General features: G+C 39.0%; 1 protein-coding gene across 3 annotated transcripts in view; it reads left to right on the top strand.

The window, feature by feature from the left end:
* Window positions 1-312: 312 nt before the first annotated feature.
* KCNK13 (potassium two pore domain channel subfamily K member 13) overlaps window positions 313-14581 on the top strand; it is a 148434-nt gene continuing 134165 nt past the window's right edge. The window contains exons 1-2 of one of the 3 annotated variants that reach the window (XM_074289739.1): window positions 313-1085; window positions 1704-2913. In XM_074289739.1, the coding sequence (XP_074145840.1) occupies window positions 2574-2913 (340 nt within the window). In that variant the 5' untranslated portion in view covers window positions 313-1085; window positions 1704-2573. Of the gene's footprint in view, window positions 1086-1344; window positions 1366-1700; window positions 2914-14581 lie in introns of those variants that run through there. The other 2 variants (XM_074289738.1, XM_074289741.1) reach the window with 2 other exon arrangements.

Raw genomic sequence — 14581 nt, 5'->3', positions numbered from 1 at the left:
CAGAAACTGTATGACCTTGTTTTACCGTTGAGGAAGGCCAGACTTTTCCCCCAGGAACTCGTCTAGGCTCCCTGAGCTGTTTGAGGGAAAATCCGAACTCCGGTTTTCCCGGGTCGGGGTCCAGCGCTACTGACAACCACAAACTCTTAGCCCTTCCTGGGTGGGTGGGTGTCAGGTGTTCCTCTGAGCGCTCTGGGGTTCGCGCCAAGCTGGAAGGTCTTACGGAAACCGAGGCAGGCAGAACTTAAGGGACCTTCATAGCACCCATAGCTAGCGAGTGTCGGGGGTCCTCCAGAAGTCGGGCCCCGCTGTTCTCTCCCTGCACCGCCAAGCTGCTTCTGCTAGGCTCTTAAACCCCTTAAACCGAATTGCGTGACTTGGGATAAGTTTATTTTGTCTCTTTGGCTTTCCGCAGTTTCTTCGCCCGTTAATTTCTAGGGTCCTTTCCGGGGGTGGGGGTTGGGGGCGGAGGGAGGTGAGAGTGGGAAGGCAGGTCTGCAGGGGACTAGGCGCCCTCTCCCGGCCTGGTAGTCATATACAGATGGGTCATTCCCACCACTCCCCCTACCACCTTCCCCATCTGCGGGAAGAGCGGCCAGCCAGGTCTCTCGCTCCTGCCAAGCTGACAAGCACTGCCGCTGGGTGAGCCTGCCCGCACCCACAGGTATCCGGGCTGAGCTACGGGCTCTCCCAGCAGCCGGCCGGCATACGAGAGATCTGAGGGGAGAGGTGGGGAGCAGGCGCTGGAGGGGGGGAGGGAGGACCAGCGGGGCGGGGCCTCGGCAGCCTCCTCCTACCTCCGAGGTTTTAGGGGGACCTGCAGTCCGCGGGTCTCCACCTGTTGCGTTTCAGCGCGCGCGGGCGGAGGCGGAGTTTGCAGAGGCTGGAAGGTGGAACTGACAGCTCCGCATCTGAGCTAGGGGGGGTGCTGGGCCAGGTGCTGGAGGTGGGGAGAGCAAGCAGGCTGGTGGGGAAATCCTCGACGGGGAGCCTCCGAGGGGAAGAAGGTCCGCGGCCCAGCGGCTGTTCCCGGCTCCCGCAGGGCACCCAGGCACCGGGGAAAGAAGCTCCCAGCCCCCGACTGAGTAAGAACGAGCGGGGGCACCGCACTCTCGTGGAGAGGGTGGGAGGGGGCAGGCCCCGGGCTAGAACCTTTCTGGTCTTGTTCCCTGGGGGAGGAAAAAGGAGATAAAGCGATAGAGCAGCCAAATTTAAAGCTAGCACCGCTCCAGATAAAGCAGAGGAAGGTCTGGGCTTTGCCTTGCTTCTCCCTCGAGAACCTCTCCTCCCCTGGAGGTTGAGCTGTGATTGGGCCCCTCGGGATGCGTTCACAATCCCGTTAGAGAGCTCTGTGAGTGGGAGGAGGTAAGAGGAGTATGGGGTTCGCGTTGAATGGGTCCCTGGAATGGGGGAGAGCACAGAATATGAGCTTGTGTCCCCTAGCCTTTTTCACAAGCGTCCTTCCTCTCCCTTTCCTTTTTTCTTTTTTTTTCTCCCTTCTCCCCGGCTCCCCCACCTCCCCGCCCGCTCATTTGGCTTCTGGGTATTGATGATGTCTCTCAACGGTTGGAGAGGTGAAAATATTTTCTAGTTCCAGACCTTCTCTAATTTACCTGCTTTTTACTATCGGGGGAGGCTTACCAAGCACTAAACTCAGATTTATTTTTTTCTCCCCCGCTCTCTGTCTTCGGTGACCTCAGCAGTAGACCCTCGAAAGTCTGTGTTCCGTGGAAGAGAGATTGGGTAGCTCTAGGGTACGAGAGTATTTCTACTGGACAAAAGACTCCCAAAATAGAAGAATCTGAGATTTGAGCAAAGAAAAAGTCATCGGGGATTCTGTGGTGCTGAAGGATGGTGCTGTAGGAAGGATTCTTTTCAAGGGGCGTCAAAACCTGGGGTCATAAGCGCTTAGATCTGGAAGGGACTTTAGAGCCTAACCGGTTGTTTTAAGAAGATACTGCTGGGTAGAAATTTCAAATCTGGGGGGAAAGAAAGAGCCTAAACTTAAGGCAGCAGAGTGAGACTTTTGGAGATTCAGGAGGGTTGAGGTTTTCCTTTGACCACGCGGAAACAAGAAATCTCCTCCCTACCCTTGTCACCAAGCGCCAAAAATACTAAGAACACTGGAACTAGGGAGGGGGAGAGAAGGAGGATCTGAAACTGGGCAGCAAAAACAGACGGGCTTGGGGAAGAGACAATAGCCAAGAACTGCAGCACGTTGGTCTTTGGAAGACATCGGTGGGGAACGAACTCTGGACGAGACTACTAAGTCACCCTAAAACTGTTGGTCTAAGGCTTTTTAGCATGCCACGGGTCTGAAGAGAAAACCAAACAAATAAACAGTTCTTGGAAAGTGAGTACTAACTACCATGGGCAGCGCCAGGAACCCCGGTTCAGACCGACATTAGCTTAAGGCATCGGACCCTACCCATACATTGTAAAAACAAATCCTTTTCCATCACTGGGCTGCCTACCCTTTCCATCAGTTATCTCCCGCCCCACTCCTTTCCTGTCACCACAGCGGTTTGGAGAGAACCTGATTGGGCAAATTTTCCTTAGGGACCTTGCCAGCCATGGCATGTCAGGGCTGCGGCTGCTGTTGGACTTCTGGGCACCTGAACCTGGACAATGTTAGATTCTTAATACTGGCTATCTTGATTGTCCTGTACATGGTATGTGGGGCAGCTGTCTTCTCGGCGATCGAGAGAGCTAATGAGTGCAGGGGAAAGGAATTGTGGAGGGAGAAGTTACTAAACTTTAGCCTGACTCACAATCTGAGCCTCGATGTGCTTAGAGATTTTCTCCGGAATTATGAGGAGTCCAAGTCTGCTGGAATCCGAATTGATGACAGCCGGCCCCGGTGGGACTTTACTGGTGCTTTCTATTTTGTAGGCACTGTGGTTTCCACCATAGGTAAGTGATTTTTTTCAGGGGACCGGGTAGGGAATGGTGTAGCTGTGGAGGAGGAGGTAGAGGAGACCAGACAGCCTGCAGACAGAAAGGACAAATTGATGGGGAAAACCCATAATTACCTTATTTTGCTCATTTATTCATTAACTAGTAGACATAATTCACTACAGGTTACCGTTATATCCAGAACTATGTTAGTCCCTAGAGGTTCAGAGAAAAAGGATGAGATTGTTTTCAGGGGAGTATGCAAGAAGAGAGATAACTTAGATATATTATCTCTTTTGATCATCTTAATGGTCCTAGAAGGTAGATAAATATGATAGCACTCCGTTTAAATGAAAAGAACACTGGAGTAGGAGCCAGAACACCTGGGTTTGAGTCCAGTGTGACCATTTGCTCACAGGGAGACTTGAGTCAAGTTAATTCACTTCTTTGAACCTCAGTTTTCTTTTCTTTAAAATGGAGGCAAGGTAATTCTTGCACTCACTATTCTGCAGAGCTAAACTGTGAAGATCAAATGATGTAATGTATAAAAAATGCTTTGTAATCTTTGAAGACTATAAATGTGTCTGTAATTATTGTTGATAATAAGAGAACCACTCAGGCTTGTCTCCAGTTCTTGGGATTTACAGAAGCTCTTCTTATTCCTGGCTTAGCTGTGTTAACATGCTTAAGGGAAGTGATAACATTGTCAAGGAATTTTTTTTTTAATTTTAAAAGTATAATGGAAATCCTTTATGTTGTTGAAGATATGTTAACCAGCTGGAGCACATGTAGAAGAAGGCACCCAGGATGGTGAGGGGATTGGCACCCATGCCATAGGAAAACTGTCTAACTCAGATTTTAGCCTGGAGAAGAGAAAAATTGGAAGTGAGGAAAGGAAAACATCCAGCCAAGATGTTTGAATGACAGAGGCTATCATGTGGAAGAAGGGTTGTCTCTTGACCCCAGAGGGTAGGATTAGAATAGAAATAAAAAGAAGGCAAATTTCAGCTCCAGATCTTTTTAACAATTGGAGCTGTCCACCAAACTGAAATAAGATGCCATAGGAGATAATGAAAGCTAACATTTACTTAGTACTTATAGGCTGGCAAAACACTTTACTAGTTCATTTAATCTTTACAACAGTCTTGGCAGGTAGGTACTATTATTATCAGCACCATTTTCCAGATGAAAAAACTGAGGCAAACATTGGTTAAGTAACTTGCCAAAGGTCACACAGCTAGTATCCATCTGATGTTAGATTTGAACTCAGGTCTTCTTAATTTCAGCTCCATTGCTCTTTTACTGAAAGTCTTCAAGTAGAGACTGAAGAGCCACTTGTTTTTGCTCAGATTGAGATTGGACTAAATAAATTCTAAGATCCCTTTTAGTTTGGTATTCTCCATTTTAGTGGAGATGGATGGATGCATTTTGAGTAACCTGGGGTTCTACTATATGTATTTTGAATGACTGATTCTGGGGCAAGGGAGAGGAAAGGGAAGCTGTAAATTATACTAATTCCTATTCCAAAAACAGTGGGGTGACTAGTCTATAATATTAAAATACACAATAAAACATTAATTCTTTGGAATAATAGGCATCATATTCATGTCAGCAGTATATAGTCTGAAAGTCAGAGAACATGGTTGAATGTGCAAATTCATTGGGGAGAAAAGGGACAAGGAGGAAACAGGTAGGAAAAAGTTTCAAGTCCATTTAAGATGTCATTTGAAGGTTTGTCTGCCCTGTGTGTAGTCCGTCTTAGAAGACTTCCAAGAGGAGTTGTATCATAATTTCTGGGAACCCTGATATTGTTATCCATTGATAAAAAATTCAATGAATATTCATTTAATGGAGATCAAACTATTTCCTGGTGCTAACTCCCTGATATTTTTACAGCATATTTTCATAATTTTGTGGTGAAAATGTTTTGCTGATATCCCTTGTTTCCTTACCTTTAGCCCTAGACTTGACACCACCTTTCCCTGCTCCATGATTTAGCATTTGGGCTGGGAAGCACCACTAACTTTCAGGGAATGAGATCCAAACTTTCAACTCAGAAGCTATCATCTTCAATTTAGCCAGCAGGGAAGGGAATGTTTTGCATTTAGTCATTATCCTTCTTACCTTCTATCTCTATTTCCTCCCCTGAAGTTTTTTTTCCCCTAGGTGACAGCTTTAAAGGTTTGAGCCAAATCTTTTTGAATATGTAAGGTACTATGCAAAACACGGATTGCTATATAAATGCCAGCTATCATCAAAAATCATCATCATCATTTGGCTAATCACTCCTTGTGTTTTCTACCTTATATAATCAATAGATTTTTTTTTTCTTGAAGCTTGTGTATATCCCTGAAGCTTGCAAATGTTGATTCATGTACTTTGCTATATTATTTTATTCCATAGAGGACTAACTTTGTGCTAGTCAAGTGAATGTATTTTTTTCATTCAGTGCTACACTTTCCTGTGATCATTTATCCTATTACAGAAATATTTTAACTCTCTTTAAACACAGATCCTGCCCTATCACTCCTTGTTATTGTTTTCTTTTTTGACCTGGGGGGCAATTTTCTGCTTATCAGGATTATATCTAGCTTATGCTTGTATTTATGCAGAACCCTCAGAAATGCTCTCTACTTGAAAGGTAGATGTAATATTGTGGTAAAAGGACATTATAGTCTCAGAATTAGGAAGACCTGTTAACAAGTTCTATCTCTGGCATGTAACAGCTTTGTGACCTTAAGCAAGTCAATTTCCTCATCTGTAACATGAGCTGGAGAAGGAAATGGCAAAAACCATTCCAGTATCTTTTTTAAGAAAACCCTAAATGATTTGATGAAAAGTTAAATATGACTGAAATGATTAAACCACAATAAAAATAGTCAAACAATGTTTCCATATGCCAATCTTTGTAGATCCTAGATTTACCCTTTGGAACTAAGTAAAAGAAGTCTAATTCCATGACCCCTTCACATATTTAGGGACAGTAATAGCATCTTCCCCTAAACCTTTCCTTAGATAGTGTGGTATAATAGAAAGAATGCTGAATTTAGTGTCAGAAGAGGTAGTTGCACTTGTACAAATCACTTCTTAGAAGTTTTTGCTACAAGATTGTTATGAGCAAACTTCTTTGTAAGCCTTAATGTACTAAATAAGTGTGTGCTGTCATTGTTATTCTTATTACAAGTTTATTTAACCAAACCTCATATGACATTGTTTTCAATGTTCATTGTCTATACCAATGACCCCTCTCTGAACACCCTACCCTCACTTATCAGTTTTAAGAAACTGGACTGTGATTTTGAAGAGGGTGTGATACTGGGCAGAGATGGGTGTGTGGTTCTCTTTCTGTCACTCCAAAGTGCTAAGGTCGGGTCCATGTCGAAAGAATTCATCTACTCAAAGCTGTAATAAGGAAGGCTTGATTGGTTAGGAAAAGACATCAAAATGTCTTAGTGGGCAATATCAGCTTCAATAGAGAAACATAATTTGAAAACTTTATACAGAAACAATAATGAAACAGAATAGGTAAGAATACGTAAGTGTGTATCTTAATAACCTTTTCTGCTTCCAGAGGATATGGAGAAGTTTGTATAACAAAGGAGTTTTTCCAGAGACTTTTTAAGAGTTGTTTTTTTTTTTAAGTTTGTATAAGAAAGGAATTTTTCTCCAGAGGATATAAGGTTTTGTTGGTCATTTACATACTGGGCTGTCTGGTTTCACCCTCATCAATTTCACTGGTAAAGAGCTTCTGTCAAGAAATACCTTCTATCAATTAATGGTCTAAGAGAATTTCTAGGGTCTCTGAAAAGATAAGGGGACCTCTTGTCCAAGGTCCCAAAGTTATCATGTTTCAGAAGTAATGCGAGCTCTGATTTTTCTAACTCATGCTTAATATCTATTACACCACCAAAATCTCTAAACCTTCCCAAATCTAACCTCAAACAAACCCCTTCTAGTTCATAAATCTTATATTGAACATAGTACTCAAAGTCAGATCTGACCTGTGCAGAGTATAATGAGGACCATCCTTTTCTTCACTCTGGATACCATTTCAATAGTAATAATTTTTGTGGTTTAGTCATTTCAGTTGTGTCTTCATGACCCCATCTGGTTTTTTTTTGGGCAAAAATACTGAAATGGCTTGCCATTTCCTTCTCTAACTTATTTAACAAATGAGGAAAGACATACAAATATAGTTAAGTGACTTGCCCAGGGTCACACAGCTAATTAAATTTGAGGTCAGATTTGAATTCATGAAGTTGAATACTCCTTATTCCTAGCCCATTGTTTTATCTACTATATCATCTTGCTGCCCTGGCTTCCATTAGGGAAACAAAAATCAGGTCCCCTGCATGATAGACTGGAATACTCACCACCAGACAAAGATATAACATATTTTTATCTTTATTTGTTGTTATAATTACAAAACAGCATCAACAACAATAAGTGACATTCATATAGTGATTTAGAGTTTACAATTCACTTTTTATATATTATCTATTTTAAACATCATTACACCTGAAGAAACTTACACAGAAAGGTTAAGTCACTTGGGTGTGGTCAAAAAGCTACTAAGAATCAGAGGCAAGTTTTGAATGCAGGTCTTCCTGAATATAAGTATTGTACCGTATGAACTATGTCCTGTTGCCTCTCATTGCACCTTGTTAAACTCAGGAAAAAGAACAATAACTTATCACAAACCCCCACAAGATTATAGACTCAGAAATTCTGAGTGTAATCTAGTGGTAGTAAAAGAGAAATTTAAACAGTAACTCAGACCCCTCAAGGAAAAAACAAAATTTGAATTACTCTCCATAATAATCACTGGTTATGACTTAAGTTAAACTCTGGGTTCTCATGCTTGGTAAAGTCAATAGGACTTGCGCTGATATTTTGGCATTTCCACCAAGGAGTCAATTTCTTTAGGATGTAAGAGTGCAGAGATGTGGAGTGCAGAGCCATATCTTCATATTTGCAGCAAGTAGAATAATATGTTGCCTTGAAACCAGCTTTCAAAGACAAATTCAGATCTATGGTGGGAAATTCTAGGACCATGCCCTAGTATGGGGGAAATCTAGCCCTCAGGGAAGGGCCAATTCTGGCTAGTTTGAGAGTCAGCTAAGGTGTAGCCACCAGGGGGAGATAATTTCCCATTTTAATTTTTTCTTACTAAGTGGTGCAGTAGAGCCCTGGGGTTGGAATCAGGAAGACTTTATTAGTTCAACTAATGCCTTTAGATACTTCCTAGCTCTGTAACCCTGAGCAAGTCACTTAATCCTGTTTGCCTTAGTTTCCTCATCTGTAAAATGAGTTGGAGAAAGAAATGGTAAACCATTCTAGTATCTTTGCCAAGAAAATCCTAAATGGGGCCGTGAAAAGTTAAACATGACTGAACAACCACTACCACAAAATCCTTACTAGGTAGACACCAAGTTAATTTGATTCTAGAGATTGAAGAAGGTAAATATTGTCATCACCTCTAAATTATGTCAAAACCTAATTTCACTGGCGTGGCTGCAATAGTAGTATCACTGGCTACTAGAGTAGTAGGGTAGAAGAATGATTTTTTTCTTTACATCCAATATTATTAGCTTATCCAACCCCAAATAGCATTTTTAAAATTTTATAATTATAATTTTTTTGGCAGTATATATGCATGGGTAATTTTTTTTTTTACAACATTATCCCTTATACTCACTTCTTTTCTGAATTTTCCTCTCCCTCCCTCTACCCCCTCCCCTAGATGACAGGCAATCCCATACATGTTAAATGTGTTACAGTATATCCTAGATACAATATATGTGTGCAAAATCGAATTTCTTGTTGCACAGTAAAAATTGGATTCAGAAGGTAAAAGTAACCTGACAATAGTGCAAACAGTTTACACTCAATTCCCAGTGTTCCTTCTCTGGGTGTAGCTGATTTTGTCCATCATTGATCAACTGGAAGTGAATTAGATCTTCTCTATGTTGAAGATATCCATATCAATCAGAATACATCTTCATACAGTATCATTGTTGAAATGTATAATGATCTCCTGGTTCTGCTCATTTCACTCAGCATCAGTTAATGTAAGTCTCTCCAAGCCTCTCTGTATTCATCCTGTTGGTCATTTCTTACAAAACAATAATATTCCATAGCCTTCATATACCATAATTTACCCAACCATTCTCCAATTGATGGGCATCCATTCATTTTCCAGTTTCTAGCCACAAACATTTTGGCACATACAGGTCCCTTTTCCTTCTTTAGGATTTCTTTGGGATATAAGCCCAGTAGTAGTACTGCTGGATCAAAGGGTATGCACAGTTTGATAACTTTTTGGTCATAGTTCCAAATTGCTCTCCAGAATGGTTGGATTCTTTCACAACTCCACCAACAATGCATTAGTGTCCCAGTTTTCCCACATCCCCTCCAACATTCATCATTATTTGTTCCTGTCATCTTAGCCAATCTGACAGGTGTGCAATGGTATCTCAGAGTTGTCTTAATTTGCATTTCTCTGATCAATAGTGATTTGGAACACTTTCATATAGTGGAAATAGTTTCAATTTCATCATCTGAAAATTGTATGTTCATATCCTTTGACCATTTATCAATTGGAGAATGGCTTGATTTCTTATAAATTAGAATCAGTTCTCTATATATTTGGGAAATGAGACCTTTATCAGAATCTTTAACTGTAAAATATTTCCCCAATTTGTTACTTCCCTTCTAATCTTGTTTGCATTAGTTTTGTTTGTACAAAAGCCTTTTAATTTGATGTAATCAAAATTTTCTATTTTGTGATCAATAATGATCTCTAGTTCTCCTTTGGTCACAAATTCCTTCCTCCTCCACAAGTCTGAGAGGTAAATTATCCTCTGTTCCTCTAATCTATTTATGATCTCATTCTTTATGCCTAAATCATGGACCCATTTTGATCTTATCTTGGTATATGGTGTTAAGTGTGGATCCATATCTAATTTCTGCCATACTAATTTCCAGTTTTCCCAACAGTTTTTGTCAAATAATGAATTCTTATCCCAAAAGTTGGGATCTTTGGGTCTGTCAAACACTAGATTGTTTAGTTATACACTATTTTGTCCTGTGAACCTAACCTATTCCACTGATCAACTAGTCTATTTCTTAGCCACTACCAAATGGTTTTGGTGACTGCTGCTTTATAATATAGTTTTAGATCAGGTACAGCTAGGCCACCTTCATTTGATTTTTTTTCTTCATCAATTCCCTTGAAATTCTCGACCTTTTATTCTTCCATATGAATTTTGTTGTTATTTTTTCTAGGTCATTAAAATAGTTTCTGATTGGTATAGCACTAAATAAATAGATTAGTTTAGGGAGTATTGTCATCTTTATTATACTTGCTCAGCCTATCCAAGAGCACTTAATGTCTTTCCAATTATTTAAATCTGACTTTATTTTGTGGCAAGTATTTTGTAATTTTGCTCATATAATTCCTGACTTTTCTTTGGTAGATGGATTCCCAAATATTTTATATTCTCGACAGTTGTTTTGAATGGAATTTCTCTTTGTATCTCTTGCTGTTGGATTTTGATGGTGATGTATAAAAATGCTGAGGATTTATATGGATTTATTTTTTATCCAGCAACTTTGCTAAAGTTGTGAATTATTTCTAATAACTTTTTATTGGAATCTTTAGGGTTCTCTAAGTATACCATCATATCATCTGCAAAGAGTGATAGTTTGATTTCCTCATTACCTACTCTAATTCCATTAATCTCTTTCTCAACTCTTATTGCCAAGGCTAGCATTTCTAATACAATATTGAATAGTAATGGTGATAATGGGCAACCTTGTTTCACTCCTGATCTTACTGGGAAAGGTTCTAGTTTATTCCCATTACATATGATGCATACTGACAGTTTTAAATATATGCTCCTAACTATTTTAAGGAATAGTCCATTTATTTCTATACTCTCAAGTGTTTTTAGTAGGAATGGATATTAGATTTTATCAAATGCTTTTTCTGCATCTATTGAGATGATCATATGGTTTTTGTCAATTTGATTATTAATATCGTCAATTATACTAATAGTTTTCCTAATATTAAACCAGCCCTGCATTCCTGGTATAAATCCTACTTGATCATGGTGTATTATCCTGGGGATGATTTTCTGCAGTCTTTTTGCTAATATCTTATTTAAAATTTTAGCATCAATATTCATTAAGGAGATTGGTCTATAGTTTTCTTTCTCAATTTTCAACCTACCTGGTTTAGGTATCAGTACCATTTCTGTATCATAAAAGGAGTTTGGTAGACTCCTTCATTCCCTATTTTTAAATAGTTTATATAACATTGGGGCTAACTGTTCTTTAAATGTTTGGTAGAATTCACATATAAATCCATCTGGTCCTGGGGATTTTTTTCTTAGGGAGTTGATTAATAGCTTGTTCTATTTCTTTTTCTGAAATGGTACTATTTAAGCAATTTACTTCCTTCTCTGTTAATCTGGGAAGCCTATATTTTTGGAGGTAGTCATCCATTTCACTTAAGTTATCAAATTTATTGGCATAAAGTTGGGCAAAGTAATTCCTTATTATTGCTCTAATTTCCTCTTCATTGGTGGAAAGTTCCCCCTTTATCATTTTTAAGACTAACAATTTGATTTTCCTCTTTCCTTTTTCTGATCAGATTTACCAAAGGTTTATCTATTTTATTGTTTTTTTCATAAAACCAACTCTTAGTTTTATTTATTAATTCAATATGTTTTTTTTTACTTTTAATATTATTAATTTCTCCTTTTAATTTTAGAATTTCAAGTTTAGTATTTTATTGGGGGACCAAACAGCATTTTAAAGCCCTATTTATGCATTTCATTTGGCATAACACAAGATGAGTTAAAGGTGGTCTCTTTCTTTTAGGGAACATCTATAAGCAAAAAGAGCAGTTCTGTAGGCAGATATGTTTTAGAGACATTTATCAAGTAGCTAAGTACTTGTGTTATGTACAACCAAATGAAGAAGGTTTATGTCATGAGGTGCTAAACGAAGACTGAATTGGGCAAAGGCAATTTTGACAATGACATTCCATATACAGTAGGGACTCAATAAATGATCATAATGATAATGAAGCCCTGGTCAAGAAGAGATTCCTAGAATAGTACACAGAGAAATAGGAACTAGACTGGCACTATAGGTTTGAAAAAACATTATTTAGAATTATTATAGGAGCAACTAGATGGTGTAGTAGATAGAGCACTAGCCATGGAGCCAGGAGGACCTTGGTTCAAATTTGGCCTCGATATTTAACACTTATTAGCTCAAGACCCTAGGCAAGTCACTTAATCCCAATTACCTCACCAAAAAAGGCCTACTTCCTTAGAATTATTACAGTACTTTTGTGATTACAAAACATTTTAAGTACATAGTTTCATTTGAGCCTTATCATAACTCTTTGGTATAGATAGTAAAAAGTATTACCCTCATTTTATCAATGAAGCAGCTGAGGTTCATGGAGCTTAAAGGTTACACAACTAAAAAATGTCAAAGCCAAGATTTAATTTTAGCCATAATTCTTTCCACTACACCATACTGCCGTCCTAGATTTCTTGCTTAGAAGAGGTAGCGAAGTCAGTTAGAAGGCTACTGTGACAGTCCAGAAGAGATGTAACAAGGGTTCCAGTTTTGGTGGTGGCAGTGGGAAATGAAAAGAGGTAATGGATGGGAAAGGTATTGTGAAGGAAGAATCAATAAAATGACTTGGATGATAGTAAAAAATGTCAATAAGGAGACATGGCCAAGAGAGACATCAAAGATGATTCTAGAATTTTAAGGTGATTGGAAAATTATGACTTCATATGCTTTGGCTTATGGATTTAGCTAACAAGAAGTTTATTCACCCCAAGAAAGTTATTCACACCCACAGAGGTTTAGAGTAATTTCATCATAGTCTTTTTAAGAGTGGTTATGCAAGACATCCTCCAAGTCACTTAATAAAGATGCTTTTGTCCTTATTTGTAAGGCCATTGGGGAAGTGGAAGGAAATTTTCCTTCTGCACCTGTGTAAACCTAAACAATTTTCCTACCTACTATATGACAGGGAGAATTAGGCTAAGTAGTCCTTAAAACTAGAGGAATGTAAATTAGTAGGAAAAACACTGGAGTGCAATCAGAAGATCTGGATTTGATTCCAGTTCATCTGACTAGCTTTGTGATATTGTACAAGTCCCTTGACCTTCTAGTGCGACTCAGTTTCCTTTTCTGAAAAATGAGAGAATGGAAGTAGATGATCCCTGAGATCCCTTGCAGCTTTAATGCTATGTATGTTTATGATCCATTAAGTCTTCTAAAGTCCCTTATTAAATCTTGCTATTTGGCAAGGCTTTAGTCATGAAATAGTGGTTTATATTTAACATAGCTTTGGCTTGCTCTCATTCACTTATTCAACAGACTACTGAATATTTGCTGGTTGATGAACTCTGTCTTCACCATAGGATATATAAATAATCCTAAGTATTTATGGAGTTTGAAGGCTTTGCAGTGTATTGTAGATAGCTCTCTTTTGTTCTGGAATGAGAAGGGGATCGTTTTGTTCAAGTATTCTTGAACAATTCTTGAGCAGAGCTGTGGTCCTTATGTTGCTTGGGCCCTACCCACTACTTGACCTAGCATAACTAATAAAAAATAAAATATACTTAAGCAAGTATAAATATCTTTACATGGCATATTGTATGCACAGCTGTGTTACTCTTAGCCTTTTATAAATCCAGGATAAAATGTTTCTTTACCTCCAGCAAGACTGGAACATTGTAGTCCATGTGTGTATGTATCCATCTGTGGCTTTGGTGGTCCTCTGCATAGCTTGTGATTTGAGGAGGCATTTTCTAAAGTGATGGACGTCTAGTCAGGAAAATCTGAGTTCTAATTCTGCCCCCAAACAATTACTAGCCGTGTAAGCTGAGTCAAGTCATTTAACTTCTATGTGCCTAAATTTCCTCATCTTTAAAATGAAGTCATTGGAATATAATGGCCAATATGTACATCTTATGGTAATTTTCTAGGGCATATTTATCTCCTGGTGCATGTTTGTGTATGTATAGTCCACACCCAATATTTCATGGATGTAAGGCACTACCAGCATAGAAATTCACTTCTACTGTAAATCAGCCACTCAGCTGTGATGAAAGATTAGGTAATTTGCCCATGGTTACACAGTTATTATTTGTCAAAAGCAGGACTTGAAGCCAGGCTGTCCTTCTATGCACTGTGCCTCTTGTTATGTATGTCTATTAAAAATTTTTAAAACATTCCACATTGTGCCTCAACTGCATGCTGTTCCCTAAGCAACTAGCTAATATGCTTACCCCTGGGCTCTGCTGCTTACAGAGCCTTTTGTTTCCCTTTGGGCTTCTGATATTACACATATTTTGTAGAGTGTTGAAGTTGAAAGGGATTTCAGAGGCCACATTTTCCAATGCATACTTTAATAATCAGGTTGGTTTTTTTGTTTTGTTTTGTTTTTTCAAATTCTACCTTGTAATTTTTGGAAAAAAAATTGCATACATCATTTTATTTTTAAGATTAATAAAGCTGGTATTCTTAAAAGGTTTTTTTTTTTTTTTTAAGAAAAGGACTAGGTGCTTTCTGATGAATATTTTTTTTTGCTTCTACTAAAACATATCAGTTGATGCATAAGTTCTTGTAGCTGTGATCAGAACTTAAA

This window comes from Sminthopsis crassicaudata, chromosome 2, assembly GCF_048593235.1.
Source record: "Sminthopsis crassicaudata isolate SCR6 chromosome 2, ASM4859323v1, whole genome shotgun sequence".
In the NCBI taxonomy this organism is placed as follows: Eukaryota; Metazoa; Chordata; class Mammalia; order Dasyuromorphia; family Dasyuridae; genus Sminthopsis; species Sminthopsis crassicaudata.
This window is presented reverse-complemented; position numbering and strand designations above follow the sequence as displayed.